The sequence below is a fragment of the Microtus ochrogaster genome, unplaced genomic scaffold (assembly GCF_000317375.1).
Source record: "Microtus ochrogaster isolate Prairie Vole_2 unplaced genomic scaffold, MicOch1.0 UNK13, whole genome shotgun sequence".
NCBI classification, from domain to species: domain Eukaryota; kingdom Metazoa; phylum Chordata; class Mammalia; order Rodentia; family Cricetidae; genus Microtus; species Microtus ochrogaster.
The window spans coordinates 4,558,893-4,576,522 of NW_004949111.1; the positions used below are offsets into that span (position 1 = coordinate 4,558,893).

The following is a 17,630-nucleotide window of genomic DNA, read 5'->3' on the forward strand; positions in this document are numbered from 1 at the left end:
GAAAAAAAATATATATTGATTTGTATCATCAGTTCAAAGTATAAGCATGATTTTACATGAAACATGTGAATTACTATGCACAACTACACACACACAATGTAATTCTAATTTACATCCAAGCAATTGCATTTTTTTCCAAATATATCCATGCTTAGTCATAAGACACAGACTTCCAGCAAAAGACATATCCTTATATTAAACTTATGATTCTTGGTTAGATTGAACGGGTTGGCCTGTCTAGGAAGTAGCTTTATGATGTTCATTAAACAAAGCCCATTGTCATCTCCCAAGCATTCAATTATTTTCTGTTCCATACATAATATCTGTCTTTTAATGTATTGATTTTTTGCATTTCTCTTTACCTTTCATACTTCTATCTTAGTCAAGTCTGTATTGCCTCTTGCACAAATATTTAGAAAAGTTTGTGTACTTCTTATACATGCTGAGACATATTAAACTTCCTAATCTTCAAAAATATAGTTCTGCCACATAACAGATGTACCAAAGACATTTCAATAGCTCCATATTTTCTATAGAATTAGATTGAAGTGTAGATGGCATTCCTTACTTCAACAAAGTGACTGACATTTCCTTGGACACAGCTATGCTGTTATGCCACAGTGGTAATACAATTCTTCTTTTCTTGGAATATCTCTTTCTAGTTCTATCAATATTCTACTCACTTTTTAAGATGCAGCTGAGATACCAATCCACAAGTGGGTGTAATTTTGCCATACTTTGAACTTGTACTGCTTTATTTATTGGACATCCATTATAACTCTTACTCTAGCTTTCTTTGTATTAAAATCTTTTATGTACCTTTCTTATCTCTTCCTTTCAAATCATAGTTCTTGCCCTCCAGGAAATTAGGTTTTTTACCTATCTTTTTATTTCCTGTAACAATCTCATATAGGAGAGATACCTGATAGACATTTGAACAGAATTTAAATTAGATACCTTGGAAAGTTATATCTACTTATTTCAATAATGTTCAATTTGTCAAAGAGTTTTTGAAGTCTTTTACAATTGTTTTAAGTACCTGTGGGATTCTTTTAAATGCTTTTAGTGATGACAAATCATCACTAAAATTTGATTTTGGAAAATAGAATTCATTCTGAGCCACATTTAGTGAATCGTATGAATGTTTAATCTAGGGTGTATTTTTTAGTTACAATAAAAGGTGTGTGAAGTAATGAGACAGAATCACTGGATGAGGCATGAACTGACATTTCCAAGTTTCCCAGATGCTTTCAACAATGACAACATTATTGCAATGAGTCTATAATACCCTAAATTTCCTACTTTAAAATATAGAGCACTCATTTGGCTGTGTAAGTTTTGAAATATATGTAAGATTCACCTTGACTCACTCCTTGTAAATTCCTTTCATAATTTTTAAAACCAAGCTGTTTATGTAAAACATTAAAACTTATTGTCCTCTTCACTTGAGTACTATGCTTTTTAGGTTCTAGTGAAAAAGAATCCAGCCTTCGATTTTGTACCAAACAAGACTCCCCAAAGTTATATAAATGTTTATTTATGGTATTCTTCAATTTTGTAAAACAAAACAAATCTAGCTACTCTGGCTAGCTGTTCTTTAGATTGTGCTAGAAATGTAAGGGAATAAAGAATATATTACAGTAGAGGTTAGTTGATTATAAAATTTTAGTTTTACCAAACTCTTTAGTAGTTGCTGTTTTACAATTCTGTTTTAGCCATATTTTTTGTAATAGCATACTTATTTTCTAGAAGTTCTGTGAAGCTTCTCTTGAATTATTCTCACTAATAGGACTATGTAAAGCGATAATTCGAAATAATTGAATTTTGCTATTTTATGGAGCACAGAATGTAATTATTTTAGTTGATTTACCCTACTTATTTTAAAATAAAAAGTCAATTATGAAACTCTGTCATGACCTTCAGCATTCAGCTAATCGCCATTTTATTGTACACTGAGTGAAAATATTTTACAATGAAGAAAAATACTTTTACTATGTGAAGCCAAATTCCCATCTCCTTTATACAGGGAATTGAAGCAAGTGTGTTCGTAACTATGACCATTACTCTGTTCCATTTGTAAAAGTTAAAATCTCTCAACATTTGGAGACAATATTGGCAAGTATTTGCCAAGATATGAAATAATTGTAGACTCTGGAAGATGTACCTATCTGTTCATGATTGCAACATTGCACAACTTCAACACTGAATACTGAACTGTGACTCAAAAAGAACAGATTCTGCTGGACACATTCTTATCTTGATAGTCTTGATGTGGTTGATGTGGCTTAAAAGTTCACCTTGCTACCTTTTACAGCCATATTTAATTTATACAGAAGTATTGTCCTTTAATTCAGTGGTCTTTTACAATCTACATTTTATCATTCTATGATAAAGGTGGATAAAGAGTGGAATGCATAACAAGATAGATAACTAGTGAGGACACAATTTAGAGAAACAGTGATTCAGTGATTTGCACTGAATCCCTAAGGTTTACATTAAGAAGTGACTATAACAATATTTATGTTAGCAACTGCTGAGTGTTCGAAGTAAGTACTTAATGTGTTTCATTTATAATATCATCTCTTGTTTGTGATGATGTGCTTTTTAAGAAGTTCCATTTTCCATTTAATCCATAAAGCATTACATTTTAAAGATAATTTTATTTTCCATACACTTTCATATCCTTTACAGGACCCAACAAACATTTATTTTGTAATTTCTAAGGGAATTTTATACCATTTTTAAATTTTTTTCTTTTTATTCAAGGAAAGGCCCTCTAAATTGGTAAGGAAAAATACCATTGATTTGGAGTATAATTTGAATACAGATCTATCTATTTATCTTCACAGCATGCACTGTGTTTTTTAGTGTTTATCAGCATTACAAGCAATGTGAATCCATACTTTACTAAGATTCCATTTGTTGTTTCCACAGATTTCAGGAACCCTTACTGTGCCTTGGATTACAGGGTGTTCTAGGAAAAGAGCAGTAAGTAACCTTTGCTTTCAAGCAGCAAATACATTGCCTCTCATATTCTTAGTGGAATGCCTTTGAAATGTTGGTGATTTTTTAAAGAACTTGTAAAACTTACCTTTGATAAAACTGAATTACCTCAGAAGAATGTATTTCCAGCTCATGCTATTTAATCTGCAAAGACAGCATAAATTAAAGTGCAGAAATCAATATACTGAGTATTCTGTGGCCAGGACTTCTGTTTAAAAACAAATTTATATCTTTATTTGCAAGTTTTTCATAATGCAGTTTATAACAAAGAAAAATCTAACAAAAATTAAAGAAAATGGATTTATAACTAAAGAAAACATTTAAAGCAACTCATAAAATCTCAGTTTCCTACTATTTAGTTGATCATACAGTTTAATCTTAAAGGATAATAAATATTACAAATATGCCTTACTGTTGTGTGAGGTTTCTGTCCTGCCTGGTCCCACAGTTGTTTAGCCCCAAAGAAATCACACAGAGGTCTATATTAATAATAAACTTATTGGCCCACTGGCTCAGGATTCTTATTAGCTCTTATAACTTATATTAGCCCATTATTCTTATCTGTGTTAGCCACATGGCTTGGTACCTTTTTCAGTAGGGTAATCACATCTTCCTTCTTCTGTGGTTGGGACAGGACTGGGGAGGAATGGGCTTCCTCCTTCCCAGAATTCTCCTGTTCTCCTTGACTCACCTCTATTTCTTGTCTGGTTTTCCTGCCTATACTTCCTGCCTGGTTACTGGCCAATTAGCATTTATTTAAAATATAATTGATAGAATACAGACCATGGTCACACACCACTTCCCCCTCTTTAAAAAACAAAAACAAAAACCCAAGAACATCCATAGTCCATTTTTGGGGAATGTGGGTGTAGTATTCCAGGCTACTTTCTGCTGGTTGGGGGTGCTGATAATCTTACGGGGACCTAAACAAAATTTAGAATTATGATCAAGTCCTGATCCTGTGAGGCTTGATCATTTCAGACAGTATCTTGAATCTGTTCTGGATGTAGAACTCTGACATCTGGGCCATCTGTTTCTACTGGAGATTTCTCAGGTAGTCTTTCTTGATCAAAGCTGATTTTTCTTAACTCAGAATGAATCCACAGCTTCTTATTTCCTGTGGAAACAAAAGCAAAATCTCTTCTCCAAAGTAACATACCTTTTGACTTCAATTTTGAAATCAAGGTATTTTCAAAATATCTATCTTGGATTAATTCAGCAGCATTTATAAGCAAATATCTTTTAGCAGTTGTTGCTCCTTCCTCAGCATTCAAATAATTCAAAGAGAGCATAATAACATACAGTATTAAGATTCTCTGTGTAATTTTCATCTTTACATGACTTTATTTTAATCTCTATTTCTTTTATTTTTACTTTTACTTTTTGAGACAGGTTCTCTGTATATCTTTGGCTGTCCTGGAACTCTCTGTGTAGACCAGACTGTCTTTGAACTCACAGAGATCTACCTGCCTCTGCCTCCCAAGTACTGGGATTAAAGGTGTATGCCACCACACTTTGACTTCACAGAGGTCTCTCTGACTCTGTCTTCTAAGTATTGGGATTAAAGATGTGCGCTACCACACCTTGAACTCACAGAGGTCTGTCTGCCTCTGTCTCCCAAGTGTTGGGATTGAAGGCGTGTGCCACCACAACCAAATACTCTTTCTTTCTTTTTTATTTTAAGGACTTTAACCATTTTCTTTTCTCTCCCAAGCCTACATATATTTTTAACACATTGAAAACTAATTAGAGGTTTTCTTCATCTTTGACTCTCTCTTTAATGTATATCTCTCTTTTTTTTCTGACCACATGAGTCTTTAATTTGCTAAGCAGTATGGGTAGGATTAAAGCTATGGCTTTGTTGGCTGGATCCAGTACATTTCTTAGCTTTCTGAGATTTTAGCCTCATGGCTGAGGTACTGGCCGGAGCCATGTTTATTGCCACAACTCTATGGTGTTTCAAGGTCCCTGACACCAACAGAAAGCATGCGGTCAGCTTTTCATCAACACCATTTAAGTGTTTGGTGGCAGGACCTTTTTAAAGAGCTGCAAAGTTTTGCAGCAAAAGCTGAGTCAGGAAGATTCTCTTAAATGACAGTGCTTGTTTGCCTTGTAGCAAGCAGAGCAGACCCGAGAAATTGCTGCTACCAAGAAGCCATGATTTACTCTATTCTTTTATGTCTAGAATTATTTCACAAGCTCTGTCAGACTTTATGTGGATGCACTTGTTCACGTAGGCACCATTTGTTGTCTGAGTTTTTTTTTCCCCTTTCTGGTTTCTGTCCTCCCACCAGGTTCCACAGATGATTAGCCCCAAAGAAATCACACAGAGGTCTATATTAATGATAAACTGATTGGCCCATTGGCTCAGGCTTATTATTACCTCCTATAATTTATATTAGCCCATTATTCTTATTTGTGTGAGCCACATGGCTCAGTACCTTTTTCAACGGGGCAATCACATCTTCCTTCTTCTGTGGTTGCAACAGGACTGGGGAGGAATGGGCTTCCTCCTTCTTAGAATTCTCCTGTTCTCCTTGACCCGTCTCTACTTCCTGTCTGGTTGTCCCACTTATACTTCCTGCCTGGCTACTGGTCAATCAGCATTTATTTAAAATATAATTGACAGAATACAGACCATGGTCCTACACCACCTTACCAAAGAATACAATTCAGTATTTAGAAGGAATTTGTAACTGATGTTTATAACAACTCTGGGCTTGGAACTATAATATAAAAAATCATTAAGATTGTTTTCTTATGGACTTTCTGTAGAACCCATAAAATTATATTTAATCAAGTACCAAAAATGCTTAATTGTAACTGGTACGCAGAAAACTATTAAACCATGAAAAAGAAATAAGTAGACATTTAGAAATGTAACTGAAGTTGCAAATGACTGATGAGTTTTAAGGACAAATGAAATTAGATCTATGACTTCGCATTTGAGACAAGACTGTTCAGATGCTTTACTTTTTTCTCTTCCCCATAAAGTAGAGACACAATGCTGACAATAATGTAAGAGATTTCAGAGAAGTGGAGAGAAGGTGACAGGGTTGTAGAATCCAGGGCATGGAGAAACCATAAGGTAGAAAAGTACCCAATTTAAATGACATATAACATTCAAACCAGCAATAGAAAAAAAGCACCAATATCCTCACCTCACCCCAGGTGTTCCACAAATAAGTTTGGTGACTTGTCTAGGACTATTAACTGGAAAGAAACTCTAACTGACAGTTTGCAGCCACGGAAGTGCTTGACTTCCTAACTGGGGCAGACCTCTCCTTCTCTCCCAGAGACACCTAGCTTAAATGCTAACAGAGAACACTCAACAGACTTGCTTTGGGGAGCCTCTCTTTGTGTCCTATACACTACATAGTTCTGTATTCCATGTATCAAACAAGGTTGATAGTCAGCGCCATCAAGAAGAATCAAGTCACAACAGGAACTCCCTGAAACATGGTGAATCCATTTTGTTTTCTACTGATATGGGCCTATTGAGTGGCATTAGTAGGAAAGATAGCCTCACAAGTGTTTGAGTCTCCATTGCTTTTGGGGGCATTAACAAGATTAGTGGAAGCACCAGTGGTGTCAGATCACGTGAAAATAGCATTAAAGATCATAGAAATTAAAGAATCACTAAAACTATAAGTCTCTTAAGTTTCCAGATTATAAGAACACAGTAGTTCCAGAGATGTCTCAAGACAGGCAGAAGGTTAATTCAAGTCAACCTTGGGGCAATGTCTGAGGTAAAGTTACAGATGACTTTGAGAAACCTAAGGGTGCTGTTTTTGAAAGTTTTCTTAGGGAATGGTAAATGTTGCACCACAAGAAGTAGACCTTAGGTCAGTCAACATGACCATATTAGGTTAAAACACACTGTGCTCTCTATGGTTTGGGGCTAAGGCAGATGTTTGCAAAGTTACAACCACATCTCCAGTTAAGGGGTGAGTGGAAATTTACACAGAACAAAGGTCCTAGATAACATATGACTTACCAGCATGACAGTGATCGGCCTGTTTGGGGGGGGGGCAGCAGGGAAACTGTGTGTATTCTTGCCCTGCTAAAGGTTTGGAACTTGGTTACCTAAAAGGCTTGTTTCTAGAGGCATGGGCTCCCATTCTTGTGATGTGATAAACTTGTATAAACCTTCAGAATCTCTATGCCGAACCTCAGTGAATCGGTATCTATTAAAATAAAAGATAAGCCCAAAATCCTAGGAAGATAATGGTCAGAAAGTCCAGGGCCTGGTGGAAATTCCTCAGTAGACAGAAAAACAGGAATGTTGCGACATGAGCGATAAAAGGCAATTTACTGACACAAACACAGAGGTGAGTCAGATGCTGGTATCAGACAAACAAGTTAGAACACAGATCGTGGAAAAACTTCAGTAAGCAGGTACAGATTATCTTTAAAAACAGGAACGGAATGGTGGGGGGCTAGCTGAGTTGGCTTGTTTGCCATGCACTGGGCACTGGCTTCAATCCCCCTACTTAATAAAATAATCTAAAGAAAACATTAGACATTATCATAGTGAAATAAATAAAAGTATAGCACTGAAAAATACATCTATAAACATATTGGTAGTTGGCTCAGTATTGACATGGAGATAAAAGAATATATACTAAGTGAACTTGAGTGCAGATAAGTAGAATTTAAGACAACGAAAAAAAAATGAAAACTTCAGTAGATAGACTGAAATTATTGAGTGAATTAATAATGCAACTTAATTATACCTCAATAAATCTTTAACTAACATTCCATTCAGTTACTGGTACACCTGGATATTTTAGTATACTTTGAAAACTCTAAATCTCATGAAATTTAGATGCAGTCATAGTACATGTAATAATAATGTAGCTCCAAAATGGCCTGTGAAGTAAAATTATATATTAGATATCAAAGATCTGGTATGGTAAGTAAGGCAGAAATATCTAAATAATTTTTATGATGATTTTGTTAAATTGCAAAAATACAGCATGAGATATTATGACTTAAAGAATGTATGTAAACAGGGTATGTGTCTCCCTGGTAAAGCATTTCCCTAACATGCTCTAAGACCTTTCCTCCATCTTTGGTATCTTTGAATAGTTTAAGTGCACAATGAAGTATTATAAAAATAGGCACAGCATGCTTCCAGAGCGTACAAATTTTAGGTATTTTAAATAACTTTACTTTTAAAGGATTTTATTACATTTACATTTTGCAATATAGTTTTTATAAACTTGTACATTGAAGAGAGTTAGCTTGTCCATCTCATATTTATCATTCTTGGCTTTGTTTGTTTCAGAGTTGCAAATTAAATCTTAGAGCTTGCAAAGACTGTAAGCAAATGCTCTAATATGTACTTTGCTGGCCATTTTTTCCCTGAGGTGATAGCATCTACAGTCTATTCTCTAAGTAAATTTTATATACACATATATAATACCATTTTTGAAACTGTACATATTTAAATGATCTTGGGCCTGCAAGATGTCTCAGCAGATAGATACTTGCTGACGTGCTTGAGCATTTAAGTTTGATTCCTAGGACCCACTTTGTGGAAGGAGAGAAGCTACTACTACAGATTGTTCACACAAAGTCTATGGCATGCCCAATCCTGACATATAATAGTGGTATTTTAAAAGTTTAAATAATCTTTATTATATATTCTTGCCTTTGTGAGACTTCTTCCACATATGCATTTGTTCAGTGGATGATACCTCATAGTTCCCTTGCCCTTTCTTCATCCTTTACTAATATTTCTTTCCTTACTATCTATGTATTGCATAATTTAAACTCATATCTCCAAGTTCACAGATCCTTTCTTCTGCTTAGGACTGCAGGTTAACTATTCTGTTAATTTTTTTTAATTTTGTTATTACATGACTCCTCTCCTTAATTTCTAGTAGCTAGAATCTAGTTGATACTTCTCTATCACATTCATCTTGCTAATGTTTTTCTTTTAATCATACATCATGTTCCTGGTTCAAATTCAGTAGTCACCTATGAATTTTGCAATGTTTTGAGCTTCTTTTTCAGGTAATTCATAGCCTTCATTTCTTTAGGGTTCCTTTCTGGAGATTAGTTTGAATTTTTTTCCTTTTCTTGTTGTTATGATCTTTATACATTTCGGTTTGTGTCTGCATTTGGAAAAACAGCCCTCTCCTCTTTGTAGACCAACTTGAATGACCCATCTTTATCTGCAGACCTGGCTAAAGACTCCAGGTGTTTGTTATCTTTCCCATTGCACAAGCTGCTCTCTAAAAGCTGATAACTTGTGTCTTCTGTTCTCTGACTGTGTCACATTGTCACAAAACTTTTCTAGGTGAGATGAGAATAAATGTTCATTTGCCCTATATAGGACACCACCAACAGAACCAAGTATGATTCCACTAAAATCTAACTTGTGTTCCATGCTGTGTCAGAAATATAGAAGAATGTGTTTGTGTTTTTCTCCAATGTCAGAATTTATTGAACTAAAATAATTTCACAAGACTTGGCAGTTTCAATGTCAACTACTTGCCAGACATTCCCAATTGGTAACCCTCGTGAAAGGAACACGGGTTCTTCTGTTCTAATATTAATTAATAATATTTATTTTCAGGTCACACATTACATACCATACAGTAAATGTAATCTGTCTATCTATCTGTCTGTCTCTGTCTGTCTATGTGAGAATGTATGAACGTTGCACAATGACTACAGTGTTCAAAGGGGCAAGGAATTTTGAAAAGGACTGAGAAGCTGATACTGAGAAACAAGTGGAGAAGTGCGAGTCTCTGAGTAGATAAGATAATAAACCAGAAGGGACCTTCAGGGAAGGATTTTCTGATATGAGTCAAGCAGCTGCACGGCAAAGGTTTGAAGGGGAAACTGCTGACTTAAGTCTAGCTAGCTACAGAGGTGAAAGGGCGGAGACACTGAGATGAATGGAAGGTATGTCCAGATGGATGAACAAGAGGAACTGCAGACAGCAAAAAGGGCTGCAACATTTTTAAGTGTATCTTACTTAGATTAAATTATTTTGACCCACTTTGTAAACCAGCGTTGATATAAGGTAGCACCTTCCTGGGGTAGCCCCCTTCCCCAAATTTAGGTGAGCAAGGATTAGATTAAAGGACAAGGCAGTGAGGAGAGGGGGAGAATACAGGATCTGAAATTTAGCCTCCCTATCAGTCTTCTTGTTTTCCAGCCTTATAGGAGAATCGTGGTTTTGGTGTTATATATGATGAAGGATAGCTGCCTGCTGTAGTAAGGAGATAGTTTATAATAGTTTTGGCATTAGGATTTTCTAATTATGAGGAACCCTTTGGACGATAAGAAGCCCCTCTCCTTCCAAAATGGGAATATGGTTGTGGATAATATGGAAGGTTTATGTGTAGATACTTTATTGGTAATCCCTTTGCTAGGGTTATGCCAGGTTAGTGCAAGAAGCTGAAAGGTTGGGTTGTAAAATGATACCAGGTTGGAGGGACCCCCAACTCCAGAACTAACACTGAGATAACCATAGTGTACCCTGCTAGGAGGTTCATGTATTTTGGTTATGATCCCATCTATAAACTGTGTAGGAACTAGAGCAGGTAGAGTCAGAAACATTATGAAAATGATTAAGGATATTGCCTAATACCTCATAGAAATCATGAGAAGTGTTTTTTTTTGAGGGGGTGGAGCAGAGCTGAGTACAGAGAGAGGAAGAAAAGAGAAGTATAGTTGTGTTTAGGGAAAGACATCTATATAGGGATATGACAAGAGTTTGAAGGAGAGGGGCTTGCATAGCTTGGAGTCAAAAGCGGGATATCATCGAGACTGTCTGGTGGGTTAAGAAAAGCTATAGGTAATGAAACAGATGTAAACATGGAAACCTAAGGAACCTCTACCATTTAGGAGTATTGTCTCTTGGATCAGGAGATCAATAACTACTAGAACCCATGAACAGGAAGATCATTCTATGGATTGGAAAAGAACTCAACTACTCATGTATCAGAAGTCACAATGCATAGGATGTTGGATATTTTCAAAGGCCTTTTCTGCAGCTAATGAGATGATTATGTGGTCTGTACTTTAGCCTATGGATTACATATATTGTTGAATCATCCCCGCATTTTGAGACGAAGCCGACTTGATCATGGTGGATGATCTTTTATCATGGTGGATGATGTTTCTAGATTCAGTTTGCAAGCATTTTACTGAGAATTTCTGTAACTATGTTCATCAGAGATCTTGCTCTATAATTTTATTTTTTGTTGAGTCTTTGGATTGATATTAGGATAATACTAGATTATAAAAAGAATTTGGAAATACTATTTTAGTTTCTAGTTTATGGAATATTCTAAGGAGTATTGCTGTTAGTTTTTCTTTGAAGGGCTGATAGAATTCTGTGATGTACTCATTGGCCCTGGACATTTTTAATCGGGAATGTTTTATTAATGTTTTGATCTCTATCATTAATATGAATCTTTTTATATTATTTAGTTCACCTTTATTTAACTTTGGTAGGTCATACACATCTAGAAATTTGCCCATTTCTTGGAGATTTTCCAGTCTTGTGGAATATAAATTTTTAAAGCATGCCATTTTGATTTTTCTAAATTTCCTCAGTGTGTTATAATTTTCATCTCTAATGTTATTCATTTGGATCCTCTTTTTTTGAATTTGTCAAAAAGTCTTGTCAATCTTGTCAGTCCTTTAAAGAATCAACTCTTTCATTGGTTCATTTTATTTTGTTTTACTATTTCATTAATTAAAGCCCTAGGTTTGATTCTTCACATATACTGATTCTAGTGTTTTGTTGTTGCTGCTGATTCTCTAAAGTTTTCAAGTGTATTGTTATTAATGTGTGATCTCTTCGGGGTTTTTTTGTGTAGTAGTATGTAAACCAGTGCTATATAAGATTTTTCCTAGGACTGCGTTCACTGTGTCCCATAGGTTTCAATAGGTTGTGTTTTCAGTTTCATTCTGTTCTAGGAAGAATTTGCCTTCTTATATTTTCCCTTGATCCGATTTTCATGTAGTTGTGTGTTGTGTAGTTTCCATGAGATTGTGCGGGTTTTTGTCATTAATCCATGGTAGTCAGGTAGGAGACAGGATGCTAGTTCAGTTTTTCTATATTTGTTGAGACTCTTTTTGTGTCACTTTTTTGTGTCTGTCACATTTTTATGTGGTCACTTTTAACAAAAAAATCCATGGACTGCTAGAAGAGAGTATATTCTTGGATATTTGGGTTTTGTGCAGATATCTGTTAGGTCTATTTGATTTATGATGTCTTTGACTCCAGAGATTCTCTAGTTTTTGCCCGGATGACCTGTCTATTGATGAGAATGAAGTCAACCACTATCACTGCACTATGGTTAATATATGATTTTAGATCTAATAGCGTTTGTCTGAGCTGGCAGCTATGGTCTTTCAGAACTTGCAGTATGTCAGTCCAGGCCCTTCTAACTTTCAATGTGTGATTCAAAAGTCAGGTATTAGAGTGGGAAAGAAGGCTCAGCAGATAAATTCATTGCCTTTTCTTCCAACGGACCCAAGTGTGATTCCCAGGACTCATGTGTAGTTCATCAAAGTCTGTAACTCCACTTCCATTGAATCCAGGTCCCTAATCTGGACCCCACAGGCACCAGACACACATATGGTGTTACAAAGATAAGTGCAGGCAACATTCATACAAAGAAAAGTTATTCATTTTTTAAAGCCTGTTATTCTGATAGGCCTGCTTTTATATGTGATTTTGTTTCTCTGTCACAGCTTTTAATATCCTTTATTCTTTACATTGGTGTTTTAATTATTGTGTTCTTCAGGGAGTTTCTTTCTTGGTTCTGTTTATTTGGTGCTCTGGGTGCCTTTTGCACCTTGATAGGCATCTCTTTCCTTAAATTTGAGAAATCTTCATTTGTGAGTTTGTTGAAAAATATTCTTTATGCCTTTGACCTGGTTTTCTTCTTTCTCTAGTCCTATTATTCACAGATTTTGTACTTTCATAGTGTCCCAGATTTCCTGACTCTTTTGTTCCTCTCTTTTATTATTGTTACTATTTAACGTTCTCTTTGACTGAAGTTTCCATTTCTTCTATCTTGTCTTCAGTGCCCGAGACTGTCACTCTCATCTCTGCTCTGTGGGTGAGGTTTACCTCTGAGGTTTTTGTTCGACTTACTGAATTTTTCATTGAAAGTTTTATTGCATTTTGGCTTTTCTTCAGTGATTGTTTTTGTTCAATTCTGTTTCTGTATAGTGAATTGTTCTTATTATTTCACTCGACAATATTTTTTCAGTCTTCATTCTGGTATTTATTCATATCCTCTTTAAACTCGTTGAACATATTTAAAATTATGTAAGTCCTTGTCTTGTATATCAGCTAAGTTGCTTTTCTCAAGGATTATTATGATTAGGGTGTTGGTTTCACGAGGAAGAATATTGTCTTTGTTTTTTATGGTTTTGTTTTTGCAGTAGTGCTAAGCATTGATGGGTGATTTTGTGGTGTTTTGTGATATGCCTATCTTCTCTCCCCTTTGTTGTGTGGGTTATGCACCAGCTGGATAATGCCTGGTTTTCAATCGTGTGAACACTCTGAAGTCTGGGTTGGGCCTCCAGTAATCACAGGATGGAATGATGGATGGGGTGGTTTATTAGGCAGACAGATAGGAGCAGAGGAGACTGGTTCTGGGAATCTCTAATGATGATTGTGGGGCTCCACTCAGTCTGAGTCCATGGACTGGCTCTGCAAGTTCCTACTTGGAGTTCTAGTTCAGAATTTGCTCCACACAGTCCCAGGTCTTCACCAATAAATGGGTGGTTTAGTTAGTGCCACATGGCAGGGAAATGGAGCATGGTGGCTTGAAGTAATCAGTCAGAGGTGCAAGACAAGGAGGAAGAAGAATGCAATTCTGAAGGGGTAGGAAAGGAAGCTGACTCAGGGAGGGGCTGGGGCTCAATGTACAAAAGGAGAAGGAGGGTCAGCATGATCAGCATGGTCAGCAGGGCCAAAGTCAACCAAGGGTCTCTTGGAATGAGTACATTTTTCCAAAACAACATGTTTTTCATTTAGTAGCAGGATGTGGAAGGCGGTAAAAGATTGACAGAGAAAAGGCCAGTGACAGAGGGAGAAGAAAGCCTGCATGTAAGGAACTGCAGACAAATTCCAATAGCTCTATATGAAGTTCTCCAAACCTGTAAGAACCTTATAACCAAAGGCACCATTTTCAGGTCACTGGACTCCTATTAGCCATTTTGTTTGTGGCCAGACAGCACACTCAAAGAAAATCAGTTTTTGGTATCTCCCGCACGATAAAATGCTTTGAGGTTATGCAAAAGACAGCAAAGTGGAGAATCTTTCATTACGTGAGATTTGGTGGTATTCATTAAGAAGTCTGGTGAGTTAAACAGGTCCAGAAGAAAGGGTACAAAGGAGAAAAGTATCCCTGTGTCCCTCAGCTTCCCTTCTAGATTTGTGGCCAGGCTACTTACGGCCAGTTAATGAAAACCAAGCATTGGTGTCCCTGGACTCAACAGGCTTTGTTGAGAAAACAACTCCAAGGCTGCAGTAACCCCTGACCTGTTTTTAAGATTTCTGGAACAGATAGACGAGGAGTCCTGGATACTAAAAGGGCATCTGTTAGATGCAAAGACAACAAGGAACAGTGGCAGAGATTTAGCAGCCCCATAGAACAATCCACCTCAATAATACCTACCTCAAGCTTGGGCACCAAAATGTTAGAATTTAGAAGAGAAGCGACGTTGAATTTTAGAAGAGAAGTGAGCAGAGTGCAGTTCAAGGGAGGCATGGAGGCATGGTTGCTCTTTAGGTGAAAGGTTTTTAGATCTGGCAGCACAGCAGGATCTAAAGCAAAGTGCCAGCCCACCTGGACAAAGAAAAGTATTCTTTTAAGTTCCACAGCGGTGGGAGATTGTGGGAAAATGCTGACCCACAACGAAGTAGGTAAACTTTCCTTGCCATTACCAAATTACTTTGAAAGGCCTCACGTGTTCGGCTGTTGGGTTGGGTCAGGTGCCTGGAAAGTCCTTAGCGTAATTTTGCGTAAAATTTCAGATGGAGACTTTTCCAGAACAGTTAACTTGGTTAACAGTTAACCTGTGGGACATGGCATGTAGGGTATGTGGGTCTGTCTAGTACATGACTTGTGAGCTAGGATAGTGCTCAGGCTTCTTATGACCCAGGGCTAGGGAAGTGATGTGCTTTCTCATCCTACTGAAAGCCGTCTCTGTTCAAAGCCTTGTTATCTGGAACACATTTTTTTTCTAGGAGGGACAAGCTTCCTGCCTATGTGAAGTGATGATACAACATGGTAGTTCTATTTAATTTATTGAAGAGCCAGAATGACTGGTTTTGATTAGCATTTCCTGAATGATTAGTGATAGCTAGCTTTCTTTTTTGGTAAAAAAAAAAAAAGTGTATTGTAGTATGACTTTTTTTCAGTGGATATACCATGATCTCATCACCATATTGGAGTAGAGACTATCTCGGCCTGGTAACCATGACAACTCATTGAGCTAAACAATGTAGTGATAGGTCTGTGGTAATAATGGAGTTGTTATCACTCCTTAGAAGAAGGAGGTGGGGGTAGGGTTACAAGACCTTCACCTGAGATTCTGTCCAGTCTACCCTTCTACTGCTCCCCTACCTGCAAGGAATCTTGAGAGGCACTAGAGTAGATAGGAAGTAGAAAGTTTGCTGAATGGAGGGTTCTAGGATTCATCTTACATGAAGTCGTCATCTATAATGAAATGAGCCTCTGTATTTGGGGGTCACTTAGGGTCTTTTAAATTACTCTTCACCCATTTTCACCAATAGTCTTAGTTCACCAGGGTTTGGCTTTGCTAAAATTCTAAATGTAATGTATCCTTGATACGCTGTCTCAAGTACATAGTTGTCTATTTACTTCTCCCTTGATAAGAGTATGCAGCAATTTACTGGTCACTTGTACACTTTCTTTAAAAAAAAGTGTTTTAAGATCACTTGCTCTTAAAAATTAATTTATTTTTTTGCTTTTGAGTTGTTTCAGTTCCTTAATACTATCTGCATATTAATCACTTGTCATGTGTTTGCATATATTTACTTCAAGCTTTTACACCATCTCATCATTCAATGATTTTTTTTCTTTCTTGTTAAGAGCTTTATTTTTATTTAACAGCATTTTAAAAATATTTCTTTTGGTGCTAGTGCCTTTGAGGCAATAGTCCAAAAGATACGCCATGAGAAATGTTCTGAAGCTCTCCCATGATTTGTTTTAATAATTTCACAGATTGTCCCACTCTAATCCTTGTAAAGAAAATAGTTTAAGAAACAGGACAAGCATTTATGTTGATTTTGCAAATGAAAAAACCAAAATCATAATGGCAAAGATATTATATACATTTTACATGATTGAACTGACTAAGAATTCAGGTTATTTCTTTTTTTTAATTTATTTATTTATTAAAGATTTCTGTCTCTTCCCCGCCACCCAATTCCTTCCCCCTCCGCCAATCAAGTCCCCCTCCCTCATCAGCCCAAAGAGCAATCAGGGTTCCCTGCCCTGTGGGAAGTCCAAGGAACCCCCACCTCCATCCAGGTCTAGTAAGGTGAGCATCCAAACTGCCTAGGCTCCCCCAAAGCCAGTACGTGCAGTAGGATCAGAAACCCATTGCCATTGTTCTTGAGTTCTCAGTAGTCCTCATTGTCCGCTATGTTCAGCAAGTCCGGTTTTATCCCAGGCTTTTTCAGACCCAGGCCAGCTGGCCTTGGTGAGTTCCCAATAGAACATCCCCATTGTCTCAGTGTGTGGGTGCACCCCTTGTGGTCCTGAGTTCCTTGCTCGTGCTCTCTCTCCTTCTGCTCCTGATTTGGACCTTGAGATTTCTGTCCTGTGCTCCAATGTGGGTCTCTGTCTCTGTCTCCTTTCATCGCCTGATGAAGGTTAATATTCAGGAGGATGCCTATATGTTTGTCTTTGGGTTCTCCTTATTTAGCTTCTCTAGGATCACTAATTATAGGCTCAATGTCCTTGATTTATGGCTAGAAACCAAATATGAGTGAGTACATCCCATGCTCCTCTTTTTGGGTCTGGCTTACCTCACTCAGGATAGTGTTTTCTATTTCCATCCATTTGCATGCAAAATTCAAGAAGCCCTTGTTTTTTACTGCTGAGTAGTACTCTAATATGTATATATTCCATACTTTCTTCATCCATTCTTCCATTGAAGCGCATCTCGGTTGTTTCCAGGTTCTGGCTATTACAAACAATGATGCCATGAACATAGTAGAGCATATACTTTTGTTGTATGATAAGGCCTCTCTTGGGTATATTCCCAAGAGTGGTATTGCTGGGTCCAGGGGTAGGTTGATCCCGAATTTCCTGAGAAACTGCCACACTGCTTTCCAAAGTGGTTGCACAAGTTTGCATTCCCACCAGCAATGGATGAGTGTACCCCTTTCTCCACAACCTCTCCAGCAAAGGTGTTTTGGTTTTTTTGTTTTTGTTTTTTTTCGAGACAGGGTTTCTCTGTGGCTTTTTGGAGCCTGTCCTGGAACTAGCACTGTAGACCAGGCTTGTCTCGAACTTACAGAGATCCGCCTGCCTCTGCCTCCCAAGTACTGGGATTAAAGGCATGCGCCACCATTTTAGCCATACTAACAGGTGTAAGATGGTATC

General features: G+C 37.0%; 1 protein-coding gene across 1 annotated transcript in view; it reads left to right on the forward strand.

The window, feature by feature from the left end:
* Positions 1–17,630, forward strand: part of Hdx (highly divergent homeobox) — a 134,511-nt gene that overhangs the window by 42,155 nt on the left and 74,726 nt on the right. Inside the window, exon 4 of the mRNA XM_005366713.3 lies at positions 2,935–2,988. Coding sequence (XP_005366770.1) covers positions 2,935–2,988 — 54 coding nt within the window. The remainder of the gene's footprint in view (positions 1–2,934; positions 2,989–17,630) is intronic.